The sequence below is a fragment of the Clarias gariepinus genome, chromosome 3 (genome assembly GCF_024256425.1).
Source record: "Clarias gariepinus isolate MV-2021 ecotype Netherlands chromosome 3, CGAR_prim_01v2, whole genome shotgun sequence".
In the NCBI taxonomy this organism is placed as follows: domain Eukaryota; kingdom Metazoa; phylum Chordata; class Actinopteri; order Siluriformes; family Clariidae; genus Clarias; species Clarias gariepinus.
The window spans coordinates 23,904,056-23,924,203 of NC_071102.1; the positions used below are offsets into that span (position 1 = coordinate 23,904,056).

Below are 20,148 nucleotides of genomic sequence, written 5' to 3' on the forward strand. Positions count from 1 at the left end.
ACACTGACATCATGTAATCTACGCATGAATATATAATGACCTACAATGTGTGTATACACATGCGCACACACACACACACACACACACACACACATAGATACACACACACATATGATGCATGATCTTATTACCAGAAATCTGATTAAAGACTGCAAATCAGACTGATCAGGATAAAAATGCACACACACACACACACACACTGCAAGTTATTTACAGAACAGATGAAATATATAATGTCGAATATTTTGCTGCCAGTGTGCGTTTATACTGCGTCAGAGCTGAAATCCTTATAAGTGCATGGCAAAAGGGTGTTGTGCTTTCATGTGTGTGACGGGGACGGGGGGCGGGGGGGTCTAGAAAGACGACAAGGTGTTGAGCGAGTCATACCAGCTGGTGTGGGAACTGAGTCCACACAGGACTTTTAAATAAGGCAGCTGCCCAACCATCAATTCACACTCATCTAGATTTGCAGCCCCATTGTCACAAACTCATTTTCTCACACATATACAGTGATAACGCTTGTCTCTCCCTGAGGGCATCAAATTTGTGTCACGTGATAATATTTGCGTCACTTTACAGATGGGTAATCCTGATAGTGGTCTTGAACCCTTAGGCCTGGTTGTTCTTTGTCAGAAGTGCTGTCCATCAAACAATGACTGGTGCGATGCACGAACGAAGCGGAATACCTGAAGTCAAGGCCTGGCCTTGGACGGGATTTTCAATTTGAATCTCGACTCATTTATGCTTCTTTTGTTCTGGTCTAGTATTACGGTAACAAAGCAGGTCTTGACTATAACCCTTGGTTACAATTTATATATATTGTTTATAAACCATCGCAACCATTCCATTTTATCCGGGCTTGCGATCATCACTGTACTGGCAGTGGCTGGGATTTTGGGCATTTGGCGGGAATTGAACCCAGGCCTTAAGGGTCTTGACTATAATCCTTGTTTACAATATATTTTTTGTTTATAATTAATTTATTTCATTTCTTTGCTCGTTGCACATTGCACATGAGGTAACTTTCAATAAGACTCTTTCATGCCTGGACATTTCTATTGAAATCCCACTTCATCTGCATATTAACGTTTCTATATCTTTCTATATTTGTACACAAATCATCTCTCCTCCATATTTGTACAGCTAGATTTTTTTCCTTTATTGTATATTTTGTCTCATCTTCTATAGATATATTTTTCTTATCTTAGCTGAATTTATTTTTTATTTTATTTATGTTTATTCATATTCAATTTCTATTAATAATCTTTTATTTTAAAGGTCACTGGCGGTCGTTTAAGCATTTCACTGCATTTCGTATGTGACAAATAAAATTTTTAATTTAAATTTTAATGCTTAACAGTTACTGAACAGCTTATGGCCATGTTGTCCTTAGTATTTCTGACCATCCAATCTGCACACAACTTCGGCACAGGTTTATGCTCGTTTCCCCTTCCTCCATCTCAACCATCCCATTATTATCCCGGCTTGCGATCGGCACTGCATCGGCAGTGGGTGGGGTTTGGGTATTGCTTGGGAATTGAAACCCGACCAATTAGGGCCGAGGTCGAAGTGACTGTTTGGTTTCATAGTAGTAGCTTGGCATTGCCACTTCACTACTGTTACTACTAAACATCTTCACTCTTCACTTTTTTATTTGAAAAAGGGAGGAGTAAACACATACATCACTGACCATTTATCTTTACCCACCTCTAAATGTTTAACGTCACTGACTTCTATATATATAAAAAAAAGAACTACAGTTAATGAACTACGCCCAATTTTTTTTATTACGTGTCTCTACTGTTGTTTCATTACTTGGTTTGGTCCACTTGCTGCATCCACAACCAGGCCAACAGTGCACCAGTTGATGACTACACATACAGAGCAAAGTCATGGAGGTTTTTTTACACGATACTTTAAAAGTGCAGTTAGCTAAGCTATTCTCTTTTTAACACTTCACCTCATTAACACATTTGGTTTTTCTGATTCGGAAAATACTGTAATTAAAAACCTTCGGGGACTTGTTTTTTCTTTTCCCATAAGGTCAGTGTTCTGGTGTTTTAACACAAATTGATTACGGAGAAACATTCTGCACACACACACACACACACGCAGAAAAATACACGAATACTCACAGCCTGAGCCTGAACCAGAGAAATAATCCTCGTCATCATAGAGATCATCTCCAGAGCTCTCCTGATCTACTGGGCGTGATGAGCGACGCTGTGTCTAGAAGAGAAGACAAAGCAAAGAAATTTTTTTTTTCTTTTAAGGAAAAGAACCTTATCAGAATAATCTTTAATGGCAATTATGTTCTGTATACTGATCATGCACATACTGTACACTGAGCATATCTAATTGATACATTATACAGATTTTCTCTCTTCTTTAATGATTTAGATTTACTAGTTCAAAAGCAGAGATTTGAGGTCTTTTGGGGTCATTCAACCCCGAACAATGCTGAAAAAAACACTATTCAGTTCGATACAACTAGCGAGAACGAATAAAGTAAAAAGCTCTTAGAAAGTTATTAAAGTTCATTTGGCTTAATTCATAAATAACATTACATATTCTTTCCCAGATGTGTGTGTGTGTGAGCGAACGAGAGAGAAAACAGAGGGGTCTAGCGTGGGGAGCCATTTTATATGGAGGCCCGTTGCTAGGGGCAACCCTTGCCTTTAACCCAGTTTCCCAATTAAGCTGGGATACAAATCCAGCAAAAAGAAAAAGCTTCCCTCACACCTAAGGTGTCAGCTCGGTCTCCAGCAACACAGCGAGGAATCCTCTTTGTCACCAACACTATGCTGGTGCTAGACCTGGTGCATTAGCAAATCTTTTTAAGAACCTCCCTGCATTGCCAGCGGTTGAAGAGCCAGAAGATTATGTAATCAGATTTGGGAGTTTACAAAAGAACTGCATAAATATAATAACGTTTAAGATCGTGAAGATATTTATTTTTCAGCACGACTTAGTGTCTGTACATGTCTCCTAAAAATAGGACAAAACTATATTTGAAATGCATGCTTTTATGGCTTTTGCCTATTAATTCTGAGCATATACAGTTGTGGCGGGTATTAAGGTGGCAGCGAAAAATGACTGTTTGTTTCCCCAGATGATCAACTAATTTCACTGTTGCACTATTAACTCTTATTCAACTCCTAACACTCTGCATTTCTTATTTTAACGGTGGTCATTTCATACCAGCAGCATTTTATTGGTGTTAGAGAACCTATCTCCTGGAGTACCAGCTGGACAAAGCAGTTAAGTGTGAGCTTAATAACCAGCATTGGCATCTTGGGGGGAAAAGGCTATTAGAACAACACAGACCTTTCAGTTCCTATATTTGGGTCTGCAGCCAATAATTTTATTACAAGCATTATGTGCAGGATTGTCTTTTTACATATTCATATAGTTTCGGGTCACAATGTACTATAGCATGGATAAGCTTCCAAGTGCATGAGTGCATATTTACAGAGGTCATTTAAAGTGTCTCACCTAGGTGAAAAAGTAATTCTAAGCTATGTTTTTTGTTAACATGCATACACATTTAAATTTCTTTTAGATAAAAAGAAAAACATTTGCTGAATAAAATTTCGTGCCTTTTTATGTAGTGTCCGTAACTTTCTTGAATTCAAATCTGTTAATGATCTTAATGGTCATTCAGATTAAACTTGGCCAATTTAGATTTCACATGAAAAGACATAAACCTGAAAAAGTATAAATTTATTAAGAAATTGCAACATGAATATGACATCGTCAGGGACACTACAGACTTTTTTGGGAAGAAAAATCCTCAATTTTGCTTTAATTTAACCACAGATTTTTACAGCCCATATGCAAATTTTAGTATTTTAGTATTTTAAGAAATATATATATATATATATATGATATAAATCAATTGCATTTACAATTATTCTTGTTTGAAGTGAGACAGTATAACACTGAAATATTTCCATTTTTGAGGCACGTATAAAATCATCTCTCCAACACGGCTGACGTTAGCAACTTAAAATTTTTAGAAAAGCGAGATTAGTCACTTGCACTTATATGTTGCATAAACTCCAGAAAGAGCTTCTTTGGCCACACACATTTTCTGTATTATATGTAGAACTTACTAACGCTAACGCTGCTACCTATTAGCCACTGTAATATTCTCATCATTTATCATTTAATGCTAATCGTTCTTACTTTTAGGTAGAAATGTGTTGGTTTGGGTTGTGCTGCATTTTAACTTCATGGTCTTTGTTACTGTTTTGACTTATTATTATTACTATTATTATTATTATTATTATTATTTTCAGCCCTGCTTGATTTCATACATATTATAATCTGAGGTTAACTGCTATTCATATTGGCGTGTCTATGAGTTGCTAGTAAAACAGCGAGTATGCTTTTTAACAATGCTTCCTGCTTTTTTCCTGCCAAAACCATGAGACATCAGCGGCATCTCTCTGCCCCCCTGACTTTTTACATCCCGCCCTCTTCCAGCTGCCTCTGCCTCTCTTCACTCCTGCCCGTCTTTCAGCTGCCTCTGCCCTTCTTTCATTCCTTTGCTCTTTGACTCCATCATTCTTTATGATCTCACTCCCCTTCCCCCTGGTTTTTATCCCAGTAGGAACCCAAAATCGTTATATGAAGCACAACACATCCCCCTCCAACCAACGCACAATTTGGCTAGAAAAAGATCAGGCAGCCCGCAAACATTTTGCCAAATGACATTTTTAAGACGAGCGATTTTGTTAAAGCTATAGAGCGAAAAAGCACATGCATGTCTACCACACCAGGCCAGTTCCGTTATCTGCACGCGAATATCAGAGAGAGATCTACAAAATGACATTGACTCTTTTTTTTCCAACTAATTTTTTAATGCACTCCAGTGAGTGTAAATAAAATGCTTTAATCCTACCATGAATTTCATTTTAATAATCTGTTTATGAAGAGCCTTCTGCATAGCTACAGATAAGAAACAGAATCACAAAAAATGTCATGACCAACCAAACGGCCTCCAACCTCTTAACCATCTGTGCCTCTGTGCCTCTACTATATACTCTATGTGTCGGTGTAACCTCATCTGTAATGACAGAGCATGTTTTTACTGTTATTTGGCATAATGCATGATTAAGGGGTAGACCAGGCCCTGACTATAGGGGTGTGTGTGTGTGTGTGTGTGTGTGTGTGTGTGTGTTTGTGTGTATGAGAAGCAGGACAGTTTAACTGTAAAATTCTTATGAATTTCCCAACGATCCATGGGAACGTATGTCTCCCCCTTCTTTGTTCATCAGACTTCCTTTCTGCTGCTAAGATAAATTGGTTTGATTCACTCTTTTTCCGGATTGGCTCCTGACAACAGCTGTGAAAGCGAAACAAAGACGTCGAGAGCGGGATGGTGGCAGAGACGGAGCAGAAGGCAGGGATCACTACTGTGTAATGAAGGCGGCTATTAAACTCAGTAAAGGTCACTAGGTACGGACCTCATTACGGGAGAGCAAAGTGATCGATCATTAGCAAAAATGTGGGATGTGTAATCTCTCTAAGCACTTCTACATGATCGGTTATCATGCATGAAGTTTTAAAGGGTATCTGTGTGTATGCGAGAGACAGAGTATAGAGTGTAGAGTTGACAGTAAGCATTGGAAATCCTTAATCCCAGCAGCAAGCAATGCCGTAATCCTCTGGGATTAGAACCATGTCAGATGGTTACACAGTACATCTAAGCAAAAAGTTCTTTTGTTATAGTATTCATTGTGTTGTCAAAAGGATTCGGATATTTTATTAATATATGCAGTATGTAGCATATTCAAAGACTTAACTAAAAAAAAAATTTAAAAAAAAGTTTGTTCTGCATGTGGTGGTATAAAACTTTGCCGCCAAAGTTAAATCTGGTATCGCAGTTTGAATCTCTTTGTAATATTAGGCATCACTGCAGGTGAGCTTCACTTCATCCAAGACATCTACACCAGAAGAAGCACAAGGAGAGCTCTGAGGATCATAGAAGACCCGAGCCACAGCGTCTTTACAATACTACCTTCGGGTAGACGCTACACCAGAATCAGAGGACACACAATCAGGCTCGGGAACAGTGTCATCACATAGGCAGTAGCGATGGGTCGTTCATGAATGATTCGTTCTTTTTGAATAAGTCTTTTACGTGACTAAGAAGAGCGAGTAGTCTCAGAGAGTGATTAGTTAATTTTCTACTGGGCGCGCATGTGCAAAACATCGCAAAACCTCTGTAGGTTATGTACAGGAATCAGAAATGAGTAGTCACCTCCCGAGTCTTTTGGTCCGAGTCGTTCGTTCCTTTGTCACGTGACTCCCATAGACGCTCTGCAGTGCAATAGATTCAAAAGAACAAACTAGAAGATACGAGAGGTGAGCTGCTCATTCTGTTTATTATAATATGTCCTTAGCTCCATTGTAATATTTTCATTACTGAAACTAGAGCCAAAATTTGTGTATGTAGACGTATTGGGAGACGTCTGTTGATTGAAAATGTAACATTTTAATTTTATTTCTGATCAAATGAATGAAGTTAACTAAATGACTCAAAAAAATATTTTTTAACCCTAGATTAAAAAAACCGAGTCACTAAAATGATTGAAACTTCCCATCACTAATAGGCAGTACAGCTGCTTAAACAGCAACCACGACAATCACATCAGTAAAGAACAATAACATTCTACCTAAACAGTGTAATGTTTCTCACTACTCTATTGCTTTATACCAGACTTGTAAAAACTTTTTTTTTTTTCATTGCGAACAGAATGTTACGATCACAGAAATAATTGTTTGGTTTGTTTGTTTGTTCTATTACTTTTATCATTTCTTTTAGTAGTCCTAGTATATACGGTATTATAAAAAAAAAAATTGTTGTTGAGTTCTTTTTTTTTCGTTCTATGCAATTCACTTCTCGTTTATACTTTAACTGCGATGTGACAATAAAACTAAATATGAACCTAAACCTGACACTATTCAAGGTAAATTCAAAATATATAGAGTGAGCACATATACTGTTTATTACCCCAAATCTATGATATGTACAATTACTTCCTTTATTGCCAATTATATAATAATAATAATCAAAAATTCATCAATTGGTCAATATGGGTCGGAGTTCAATTCCTGTCTCGGGTCTGTGTTCATGGAGTTTGCGTGATTGGTGGGTTTCCTCCGGGTTTCTCCGGTTTCCTCCCACAGTCCAAAGACATGCAGTTTAGGTTAATTGGTGTTCCCAAATTGCCTGTAGTGTATGAAAAAGCATGTGTGTGTGTGTCCTGGATTGTAATTGACCAAAATATATACTTTCTACCTGAACAGAATCCTGTGGGTGTGTCAGATCGCACGGCATCATTGTGGCAGCATAAAAACTCAGCATTAGGTATTAGAAAAGCATGCCATGTAGAAATGAGAGCGCGGCAGTCTTTTTTTATGAGCATGCTCCTGCAAAGCATTTAAATCGGGTAAGATTGTGGTTTGCGAATGGTTTGCCAATCATCGTGACTTCCCATCCCTGGTTATTTAAAAAGTTACACTGATCGACAGAGACTGGATCTACAATCAGGGAACTCATATCTGGTTTAATAAAATGGAATTAAATAAGCTTTACTGTCCCTTCATTCAACTGTCTAATAACATGTGACAAGAAGCTAATTAAAGAATTTAGGTCTGGAACTTTAACTGGTGAATCTCTGCGAGATCCGATCCATCTTTCTTCCTCCCTTTTACGGTCTCTCATGAGATTTTATCATGCAAACATACACAGCCTGGCCAATAGGATTAATTATTTCACTATTATTTCATTGGACCACCCTCTGCTTTGATTACGCCAAGCTTATGCTTATGTCCACTGTCCATTTACGCCCCAAAGTCACATTAATTTCTCTCCAAGATCTGGTATTGATGCAAGTCGGACCGCTGTGTAAAATCTTGTCTTCAGCGCATCCCAGGTTTAGGTCTGGACGCTGCGGTGGCCAATCCAAGTGTGAGAATAATGTCTCATGCTCCCTGACCCACTCTTTTCACAATGTGGCCCCTGGGATTCGCTCCTGATTAATGATTAATAATTCGGGGAACTGCTCTACTATCTCAATCTGTTAAATTAATAATGCAACTTTGCTTTTATTCAAATTTTCTGCCCAAGTACTTGAGGGAGATCCTGATTAATATAGAGACGGTTCTCCCAAGTTTGTTGTTAAAAACGTTGCTATAGTAACATTTTAAGATGTATTATCTTGGTAATGACCCTTCACACTCCTTTTCTCCTTCTGCCTCTCACTCACACACTGATGCACAAACACACACAACCCTGTGTGGGACAACACCCCGCCTTTACAGGTTCAGTGGGGGTTCAAGTTGCACCAAGCTGTTCCTTGATTGAAGAGGTGATCTTTGTGCGCGCGCGTGTGTGTGTGTGTGTGTGTATATATATATATATATATATATATATATATATATATATATACACACACACTAATGGGGTTTTGTATAATATGAGCAAAACCCCATTAGTGCATGTTTATTTAAAAAAGTTAGTGCTGTATATGTATACGTGTGTGTGTGTGTTTGCAATGCAATGTCGTCTTGAATGCCCTCTTTCTTTCATGCACTTGGGTTGGAGTTTCCTGTGTATCATAACTTCTCTCATGTTCCTAAGAAACTTTCCAAAGGGGCTAAAAAATGCAGGCAGGGTCTTGGGGATTGTTGGCTTTGTGCGTGTGTGTGTGTGCGCATTCGTGTGTCCCATCTTTGTGCCTGTGAACAACCCTCCCCCCTTCCCTTTCCCATAAGCCCCTGCTGTTAAGGGTACAAATCTATAAAAGAGAGGAGAAAGAGAGAGAGAGAGAGAGAGAGAGAGAGAAACGGACAGACAGGCAGACAGACAGACAAAGAAAAGGCCACAAGGATAGAAGGAGAGGAGAACAATCGAGAGTCAAATAGGAGGGTGAAAGGTCAACGCTTTGATGTCAACTGCTAAAAATATTAAAAAGTATAATGATTGGGAATTGCAAACATCCACCAGAGCGTTTATGACAAGTAATGAAATATATGCTAAATGTCGAATGGAAGTGCAAACCCAGAGGACCAACAGAGGAAAGTCATTTCCGTTGCATAATTTAAAAATGTTCATTACTGCAGTTATATGAAACTGACTATTGGATGACTTTGAATAAGAACCTTGGCAATGTTATTATAGGAAATAACCTGCCAACCCTCCAGGACCGGTTCGGCTTCAGAGCCAAAAGAGAGGATGGTAAAAAAAAATAAAAAATCACTCACCTCACACCCTATCTGCCATAAATGTGTACTGCTTCACTGTGACAGCACCTTTATATTGACATGTAACCAAACCATCGGGCAACAGAACACCCTGATCGATATTCGCGGCATTCCAACCCTCCACGATATCTGGTGGCCCATACTATCACTAATGTCTCCCAAACGTGTAATTTCAGACACGTAATAATCATTCATGTAAAGAGAGACTACTACGAGGGTGAGTCAAAAATGATCCGCACCCCGGCTGTAGATTTTACAGCTGATCTGTAATGCACGAATGCACTGCTGTCTTCACTTCTTCATCAGAAGTGAATCTCTGTCCTCGTAGGGCTGCACTCAGGGGACCGACCAGGTGAAAGTCTGATGATAAAGCGAGTTTAGGACTATAGGGAGGACGCTTTTACAACTCAAAACAACGTTTTTGGATATCCGAAGCCCTCGGATATCAGTCCTCTGAGCACTGTTCAAATATAGACCCTTGAGAATCACAGAAAACTGTAAGCATTAATGAATTTTCCAGCTGATGGTTGATTTTTTCCTGGTCGGTGATTGAGGATCTTTCCGTTCTATACTCTGCCTTTTACTCTCAGGCTGATGAAGCCGTGTCTTATTACCAGTAACGATTCTTTTTAATAAACTTTCACCTTCCTTAGAATATCATCCGGATTTGCAGATTGCAGATATCCAAGTGTTTCTGTTTATGCTCTTCCATGAGTTGAGTCAACACCAGGAACATCCTCAGACCATAAAAATTTAACTTTTGTGGAAATCGCAAGTGGGGCATCCATATACTGTATGTACAAATATGCAACTTTATATGCTTTGTCTGGCTAAAAAACAAAAGCTGACTAAACACACTAATATTTTTTTTCCGGTTGCCTTTAGCTTTGATTCTGGCCCATAATGTGATGTCCAGCAGTTCATGTGTGAAACTGATTCCTCATGCTCTCAGAAGCACTATTTCACAATTTGAATCCTGGAATACGGTCGTGCCATCAGGGAAGAAAAACCTCCATAGATGTGATATCACCTGGTCATTCAGTACATTAAGGTCTTCATCTGACTTTTTATTGCTACATAACGTTGCTGAGTCTAGACCTAAACACAACACTGTCTCCAGAGACTCGTACAGTGGAGACGACGCATGATGCATGTCTGTCAAATTGTATCATTACAACCTGAAGCTTCTGGATTTGTCATGTCTAATGTAAAATAAACTAATTAGCTTCATGTTAGTTAACCACAACAAGGTGGCAAATAATGATGTTGGAACAGCTTCCTAGCAATATCTGGGTCTCCATTTACACTGCCAGACCCTCAGCAATTTAATTAACTACAGGTTAAATATATCCCAATATACCGTTAAAAAAAGATAGCCAGCTTGCCACTACGGTTCTGGAGCCATAAAGTCCCCTGTTATATCAGACAGCATAGGCCCTAAATCATAGAGTGTATTTCCAGATAAAGCCTGAATATAACAAGCTTGCTCTGATGGCAGCAGGTAGCATTAGCTCGCTATGCTAAACACGCTTAAACTACAGTAAAATGCCTAAAGCTAAACGTTCTAATGCATGTCTTGCACAGCAAATAATTCATACACCGTGACATGCTACAATTGCGTGTAAAAGAGGAAACAAGTTAAACCTAATGCAACATCTGAGCACACACGCGATGAAGTTAAAAGTAGAGAGATGCACCGTCCTTAACAGCTTGCGGACATCAGCTGGCAGTGTGGGTGTCTCCGGCCCCAGTCAGCCCGAGCAAATTCAGAAGAGGTGTCGGGTTTTGCGAATAAGCGATTAGGCCAATATGTTCATATTTCTGCAAAGAAGCTGGTTTGCTACATACCGAGAATACCAACTACTTTGCTGTTATTGGTGTGAAATGACTAAAGTTGGGTTACGTTATATGTAAATTAGTTGTGTTTCGTATCTACTTATATTTATGGATACTTTAAATATATCGTGGGCGGCACAGTGGTGTAGTGGTTAGCACTGTCGCCTTGTACCTTCCGGGTTCTCGGCCAGGTTCGATTCCCGTCTCTGTGTGCATGGAGTTTGCATGCTCCCCCCGTGCTTGGTGGGTTTCCTCCAGGTACTCTGGTTTTCTCACACAGGCCAAAGACATGCAGGTTAGGCTAACTGACATTCCCAAATTGCCCGTAGTGTATGAATGAGTGTGTGAGAGTGTGTGTGTGTGTGCCCTGCGTTGGATTAGCACCCTATCCACAGTATAGACGACGATGAGTAAGTAAGAGTAAATATATTGTTTATATTACTTTTTTTTCAATAATGTTATCCAGCGTTTTTTATGGCTCTCTTTTTTTTAAGTCACTATTCAATCAATTCATTTATCGATCGAAACCCGACCCTATGTCTTTATTTCATTGTTCTGCTAAGACACAAAGAATATAATGCTGTACTGGATTTTGGACTGGATGTTTCCTCTGAACGCAAACATGATAAACAGAAAAGAAACCTTTTCGTTCCAACTGAAAAAAAACAAAAAACAAAACACTAATCTTAAGGCTTTGCTGTCTGTTCTTTTGTGCAAGTTGTACTTTGACTAGACAATCTATGTTTAGTTGATCTATTTTTAGTTTCTTCTCTAAATGCACATTTAGGTGGGGAAAAAAAGGATAGACTAAATAATCCGCCTCATTCGCATTCATGACATTAGTGACTGATCATTTAAGCTGCCACTTTTCAATCTCAGCCATGTAAATGAAAATCGAGTCTAAGTAATGTGTAGTCAACTGTTACTGAGAGTGACCTAGATGAATCTATAGTCTGGGCTTGAAAGAAATCAGCGATGTTCTTCTTCTACTTCTTTGTCGTTCCATGTATTTCTCTTTTATTATCCCTAGTTGGTTTCACAAAAGTCCAAAACATGCAAACTCCATGTGTACACAGCCCCGAGACAGAAATCGAACCCAGACCCCAGTGGAATTAGGCGACATCGCTAACCACTAAGCCACCGTGCCGCCTAGTCCAAAAATCCGCCTCGTTAAGACAATTGTTAACAGCAAATGATCTGTTGTAGGAGCCGAAATTAAAGATCCATTGATGGGAATCAGTCCCATGTGATCCCTTTATATCCGTCAATTGAAAAAGTGCTGTGTGTGTCAGAGGATCAAATGGTACTTTAAGAAAATAGAGCAGACAGACCAAAAAGCTTTCTACGATCCACACGACCTGGGAACTGAAGCCACAGATCAACAGTGAAGACACAGGAAAACAACTGAGATCCAGGGATTATCTGTCTATATACAGTACAGCAGCTTTTCTTGTGTCTATTTGGGCTTTGAAATGGTTTCCAGTAAGGTTATGTAAACAATGCCCTGATTGCTAAATGAACAGTTCCGACTCGCAAGTAATCTGAAAATTAGGGCCTGTCAGACTGGCTCCAGCAGCCCGTTTCCTTTCCTCCTCGATTGCTATTTTTATTGTCTGCTGCGGCTGTAACCTCTCTAACATCTGGCAGATCCATGTCTGTTTTTAAGATCCACTGCTAACACACTGTCACTCACTTGAAATAAAAGAAACGCACTCGACAGATCATCCGAAACCAATTCTGCTGTCATCGAATCACGTGTGTGTCTGTGCGTCAGGCTGCGATGAAAGTCAGATTTGTTTTCTAAACGAGTCGCACATGAGCAGAATTTAGCTCTCTAAGATCATGTGGATTAGCAGCAAAATGTTAAACCACATCATAGCTAACAAACAAGTCTGTCAGAGTGAGTCTGAGTCTAATTTGCATCATCTTGCATATTGCATATCATTTGCATATCTTCCAGTTTTTGACTTGATGCAATAGGAATTAGAACATTTATTTTTCCAAATGTTATTTTTTAGTCAGATTCAAGTCTGACGTGATGATGTTTGACATTTCTTGCATCGACTAGAACAACAGTTCAGACGGATTTCTTTTTCAAAAGAATAAACGTCAATCAAAGCTATACAAAGCTATAAATGCTAGATCAAATCTCATTGACTTTCAGGAATCCTCTCCTTCTCCATCCTGCTCCCGATTCGTCAGCGTGTCCTTTTTACTCTTAGTTAAAACTAATGTCCGCTTCGAGGGATCCGATCACGAGAAGACAGCTGAGACAGATAGCGGTTCGCATCTAGCGGCTTCACGTGTCTTTCATTTGTCTCCAGTTAAATACCGGGTCTGAACACGGCCTTATTTGTGTCAATCCTTTTTCTTTGGCTAAGGCTCAGCTGGCATTTTCTTGGGCATACAGAGCTATCTGCTGTGTAGTGAGTCAATACAGTAAATTGGAAGTCTTTTGGGGGTTCTCGCTGTGTGTTATTGGGTATAAATAAAAGATAGCAGGTTTTCGCATGGATACCGGGCCCAGGATGTTGAAAAACGACAATTAAATTTGATTTAAAAAATTGAAAAAAATGACAGCTCAAGTTCTTTTAAATATCCCAATAACAGAAAAAAAAAAGTTGAAGTGAGTAATGATTTCCGTGCTCAAGACACCTATCCTGCTTCTTATATTATTCTTTCTGTGTATGTGCGTATACTTCATGGCCTTGGATACGTCCAGTGTCCATGTCTCTCTCTCTGTCTTTCTCTCTCTCTCTCTCTCTCTTTGTCTCTCCAGTCCGTGCTCGGCTATTCTAAGCACTTTAATAACTACACTTTAAAATGTTTCCCTCGCTCACTGTCTCCATGTCTGTCTTCCACTTTGTCCTGCATATAGCAGGTGATTCTGTTCTCAATCTTTCAGCTCTACACTCTTCGAGTTAGTCACAGAGTAATCTCCATTACCGGCATGACCGCATAGGAGGATGTGCGTTTGTGTGTGTGTGCGAGTGTGTGTGTGTGAGTGTGAGTGTGAGTGTGTCTCAGTTTTCACAGATCGATCGATATTACTTTCCATACACGATATGTTAAGTGAACAAATTCTGATTTAGTAGATGAGAGGAAATAAGACTGACAGAGATCGATTACCTGTCTGCCTCTCTTCTTTCCTTTCGTGTCTCACTCAGGCACGCACGCACACACACCTCGCCTGCTTTGCGTTCGTGCACATACATATACATACACGTGCAAGTATATATTTTGCTATTCGCGTATTCTGCTGTGCGACTGAAAATTTAAAAAATATATATTTTATTGACATGTCTGAATTATATCGTTCTTCCAATAAGTGTTTTGTTTCTCAGCTGACTCAGACTCGACTGGGATTTAGCTCCTTTATAAGATTAATGCTTTGCTTTTCTAGCTTGTATTATCTTGTCGTAGTGTGTGTGACACTGAAAGAAATCAATTTCTGTGTAAGGACAAAAAACTAAGAAGGAAGAGGAAAAAAATCATTAAAAACTCAGTTCTAATGAAAGTCCAAGAGCAGCTGTTGATGCTGGCAGTTCTCTTTTTTTTTTTTTGGACACTTTTCATAACTCTTTTAGCCAACGGAGATAGTGTAAAACGTACAAATCTGTAGAATTCAGTTTAGCAGAACTAAAAAAAAAAAAGAGTTTGTGGTCATTAATAATCACTCACTCATTCATCGTCTATACCGCTTTATCGTGTATACAGGGCGCCCTGGAGTCTATCCCAGGAGACTTTGGGCACGGGGCGGGGCGCCAATCCATTCCAGGACACACCCACACACACTCATTCATAAACTACGGGCAATTTGGGAACGTCACCTAGCCTAATCTGCATGTCCTTGGATTGTGTGAGGAAACCGGAGAATCCGGAGGAAACCCACCCAGCACGGGGAGAACATGCAAACTCCATGCACACAGACCCCGAGGCGGGAATTAAACCCGGATCCTGTAGGTGAAAGTTGACAGTGCTAACCAGCGCTAACCACTTAGCCTCCTGTCACCAAAAAATAGTTTTTGAATAAATCTTACAGCTTTTTTCATACGTGTCTCATCCTAGACCTTCGTTATCAATTTTTTTTAAATAACTGCCCTTAGATCTCCCTTACATATGCTTTTTTTTCTAGGTTCGGATGCAAACTATAGATTCTTGTCCGTGTTAATCCGCGTCAAGTGTTAACTTTTTTTATGCAAAGTCCCTTGGCATGACTATGTAAGGCAGATGAATTAATGTAAATGTAAATTACAGGCTATCGCTGGTCAGACTAATCATTCTATTTCTAAGATCCTTGTCTGAGTGACAGCTCGGGATCTTGCGCTGTCATTTCCTGTCACATCACCGTCCACACCTGAGACTTCTGAAGGCCCGACAAAGGCAATCCAATATGTCAAAAAATAATTGGCAGGCCTTTTTTTTTTTTTTGTCTCCAGTCCATCAGGACATCTTATCACCCGAGCTAAGTGCGTCTTGTACTTGGTCAATCTGAGGATGTGAGAAAGAATAGAAGATTTCATCACAAATGACAACCTGACGAAATAGAATAGGCGAAAAACGTTCATGATTTCAATTTGTAGCTTGGAGATATTGATATTCTTTTTTTTTATCATCTTTACCTTTCAAAATTCAGAATTTTTTATATAATGGGTATAATGGGTGGATCGATGACCAGTTTCGAAAGCAATGCCTTAGCCAGTTTAAGAGCTTCCTATGAGATTCAGACAGTTTAAAGATTATGGCACCGATGCTCAGGTTAACGTTATGAATTTTAAACATACAGTATATATCATACACCTTGCCTTTATTCATACAGACACAACTGGCGGATGCGACGCTGCTGCTGACTGAGCCGCATCTGCTTATTCATGCTGATTTATATTCCATTTCGCATGAGTATCCAAGCACAGCATAATTACATCTGCATTCATTCAGACAAACAAAAAGACAGACAAAAGCTGTATGCACAAAAAAAAAGTCATACAGTATACTTAAACACTAAGAATATTTACATGTATTAAATTGTGCCATGATGATCAAAGCAAAAAGCACGATATCAAACAGCGGTGTGTGTGGATTCTATTCAATGAAAACATTCAGGATGCGGATTATTGCTTTAAGTACGGTATTCTATTGTTCGTACTGTAAGCTGCAGCCAACAGGGAGGATATACAACACTTCCTACAACACCTTCATCGGCTTTTGTTTTCGATATGAATGTCATTACTGAAAATCATGTGTACTCGTTCCACGATAAGATAAAACACAACGGTTACAATCTAAACCAATTACAATCATAATCAAATCATTAAAAAACCATATATGGCAATCGGCCATTCTGCGGCCTTCGTAACTCGGCATAAAATGACTTGACCTGGCTTACATGCGGTGCTCTACAACCATCACAGCAGCAGCAGCACCAACCGTTTCACTTGATTTTTACTTCAAGCCTTCAGATAACTGCATAATCAACCGACTGTGCAGTAATGCTCTCCAGGGCATACTTTAGCTCATCTCATCCCTGTGTTCGTTTAAATATAAGCATCTCTAAACCAATCTTCCGAACAGCACAACAACTGTCTGGCGGCAACTCGTCAGATACGCAATTTTCAAAATGTAATAGAAGAGCGAAATGAATTATTCCTCCAGGGGAGCTCCAAGGTAAAGTGTAGAAGCAATGTACCCTTATGAGGTTTAGTCTCCACTCCCAGTTGGGCCACACTCTATCCATGACATACTGTGCTTGGAAAACCAATACCGAGAACTCTCAGAGGAAGAGAATGATGCAAGATTTGCTAACCTTACTGACGGATAAAAAAGACGCATGCTAGATCATATTAACAGATCTACAGCTATAAACTCATTTAAAAAGTAGAAAACAAAAACTATGCTGTATTATATCGGTTTCCCTGGTTTTCTGTTGCCTTTATTAGCTGTAGATGGGAATTACTGTACAATAGGGTGCCATTTTAAGCCCCACCCCTTACAATGGCTCCCAGAGTTCTATTAAAGTTAACATTGTCATGACATCACTTCCAAGCTGTTCACTTAGTACGGGCATTAATGGACAAATTAAATGTGCTTAACAATTGTTTTTACTCGTGGATGTAGAGGACTCGAAATAGTTCACATCTCAACAGAACTAAAATCAGCTTCTGTACGCACCATAATATATACACCATATGTATATTAGTATGTACAAGGTTGTGTGTGTGTGTGTGTGTGTGTGTGTGTGTGTGTGCAATAGAGATACATCGCATGTACAGTACATACACATAATATTTAGATCTGGGCTTTTTTATTTGTTCCATCAGTTCTATATACTGTAGCTATAGAGATAGCAGCTGTCAGTTCTCTAATGATTTGTCCCGTCGGAATTGAATGTACTGTCAAATCGTATGAGTCAGAATTCAAATCAGCATTTGTTATGGTGTGAAAAGTAGCCAGCCAGTCTCCACATTCATTGACGCATAAGAAACTGTTGTGGTTGCCAACAATGTGGGTTGTGTAGTTTTAAACAGTAATGACAAGATGTATCGCAAAGCTTTATATCTATAGATTTCTAATAAATAGATTGGAAATTCTGAATTCATAGTATTCCAAAAAAAACAAAAAAAACTCAAACTACTGTATTAGAATTTAAATGATAGTGGTTTTAATTTAAAATACATTTCATAACCAATCCTTTACTCTTAATTTATGATTTAAATCGCGTACCTTAACACACACACACACACACACACTTTTTCATATCTAGTGACACTTTAGAAAACAATTTAGAATTGTTTAGTTTAAACAATTCACCAACTGACAAGTTTTAGGAGGTGGGAGGAAACCAGAGTGCCCAGTGGACATCACCAAATTATTACTAAACTCCCATGGCTCCCATCATCAGGCCCAGACACATTCCTCAATCTTGTCAACGCCTCCCTTTTACAGTATATTATTTTTACCACTAATTTATAGTGTTTAATAGATAATATGTTCATCACTTGTTTAGGATGTTTATTTTATATATATATATATATATATATATATATATATATATATATATATATATATATATAATAAACTGGGAATTTAGGGGTTAATAGTCTTAATCTGCTAAGATATATAATGCAGCAAGAGTTTTCACTGGTGACATCATACCTCTTTAAGCCTACCCTGTCCCCTGTGTGGCAAACGTTGCACAGTAGTACTGTATGTAGTAGTGTTAGTTTGTGTGCTTCATCATCTGGAGTTTGCATCTGTAGTGTCTCTAACCCACCACCCCAACACATTGTTTTTTTTTTTTTTTTATAAAAACACGCAGTCCAAAGTCTGTAGGCTAACTGGTGTTTCCAAATTGTTCATAGTGTATGATTCGGTGTGTGAGTGGGTGTGCGCGTGTGCCCTGTGCTGTGATGATGGGCTGGCACTAGAGCTGTGAATCACAGCCAGACTGTCGATTCAATTTGATTTTTAGGCTTTGCAGTTTTCCATTCAAATCGATTCAATAGCACTTTGTCTGATTTATTTCAAGCAGCTATATTGAAACAGATTAAAAAACACTAAAATATTCAATAAACATAAAAAAAAAAATCTCCACAATGTTTTAATGTTTAAATGTAATGTCCCGAACAAAGCAATGACCTTTTTGCTTTTTCTTCACCAGCCAATCTTCTGTTCCACACTCCAGTCCAGGAGGTGGGTTAATGCTCCAACCACCCATCAAGAAAGAAGAAAAAGAAGCAATACTCTCACAAAACGTGAGTATGTGATTTATATTTTCTGCAGATTCTGTTGTGTGTATATATATATATATGTATAAGGAATTTGTTTAGTTTAGTTAGCCTAAATGGGTTACATTCATCACTGAATGGGTTACATTCAATCCCACTGACCCTACAAAGGAGAGGAAAGACTTATAATGAACGAATTAAAATGCACTCCATTCTGTACGGCATGCCCTGTGGCTAATAAGCGGCCATATTCAATTCAGCTACTTCTTTGTGGATAATGAAGAAAAGGCAACTTACGAACGAGTTCCGTTCCGAAAGCTTGTCCATAAGTTCAATTTGTTCGTAAGTCTAATCGACATTGTCTAGATACAGGGATACAAACGATGTCTGCCATCTTTTCACTTCGTTTTATTTTCTCAATTATTTTCACTTTTGTCTTCATCGTCACTGGTTGGTGCATGTATTGAACATGTATGTTCGCAACTACGAAAGTTTCTAACTCAAATATTCGCATGTAGGGCACTTACTGTACAGCCACACAAATAAGCTTTTTTCACAGCCCACATTTAGAAGCTACTATGTTAAATTAATTGGTTAAAAAAATTGGGTAGATGCACTTGATAGACGCATATGATACACACATCATACTTTCAACAGCAAAACATACCTGATAAAATTCACCACTAGCTCATAGAAAAGTGCTGCACATTCACATTTACAGGCTGCCGATTTGATCTGTTACATTATCAAGCTCTTTGCCAGAATGTGTTAGGCAGGGTTACCTTTCATTTGCAAAGATGCCAAATCCCTTTGCACATATGCATATGGTGCTCCCAATCTCACTCCAAAAAAAAAAAAAGCTTTGAATTTTCACAGAATTTCCCTCGGCGTGCTAAAGCTGCAGCTAAAGTTAAACTCCACATTATGAAAGAGAGAGAAGAGAAGTGACAGGGAAAAGTGCAAACGTCGACATTATGCTGTGAAACCCTGCAATCCGACAAAGCAGAAAGATTCTTATTGAAAAACAATTCGCCGTTGTGGAACATGTGATTTCTGTGCCCATTTGCATTTTGAGAGGAAAGCATGTTTTCTTTCATCCCTGAAGAGAAAAAAACCAGGCTGTCTGTACCAGACAGCCGAGATGACGGTCAGACATACAATCAAGCTGGAAAATAAAGACTTTTCTTCTTCCTAATATGGTGTATGTGTTTAGCCATAATGAAAGATCTCAACTGCAGCTCTCGGCCATGCTTCCAAAAGATAGAACTTTTTACCGAAGTTAATAATAAATGTTTTCAATAGCCTGGGTTAT

The 20,148-nt window shown here is 38.8% G+C and overlaps 1 protein-coding gene across 1 annotated transcript in view; it reads right to left on the reverse strand.

The window, feature by feature from the left end:
* Positions 1-20,148, reverse strand: part of sdc3 (syndecan 3) — a 37,518-nt gene that overhangs the window by 10,270 nt on the left and 7,100 nt on the right. The window contains exon 2 of the mRNA XM_053492884.1: positions 2,136-2,229. Within this exon, the coding sequence (XP_053348859.1) occupies positions 2,136-2,229 (94 nt within the window). The remainder of the gene's footprint in view (positions 1-2,135; positions 2,230-20,148) is intronic.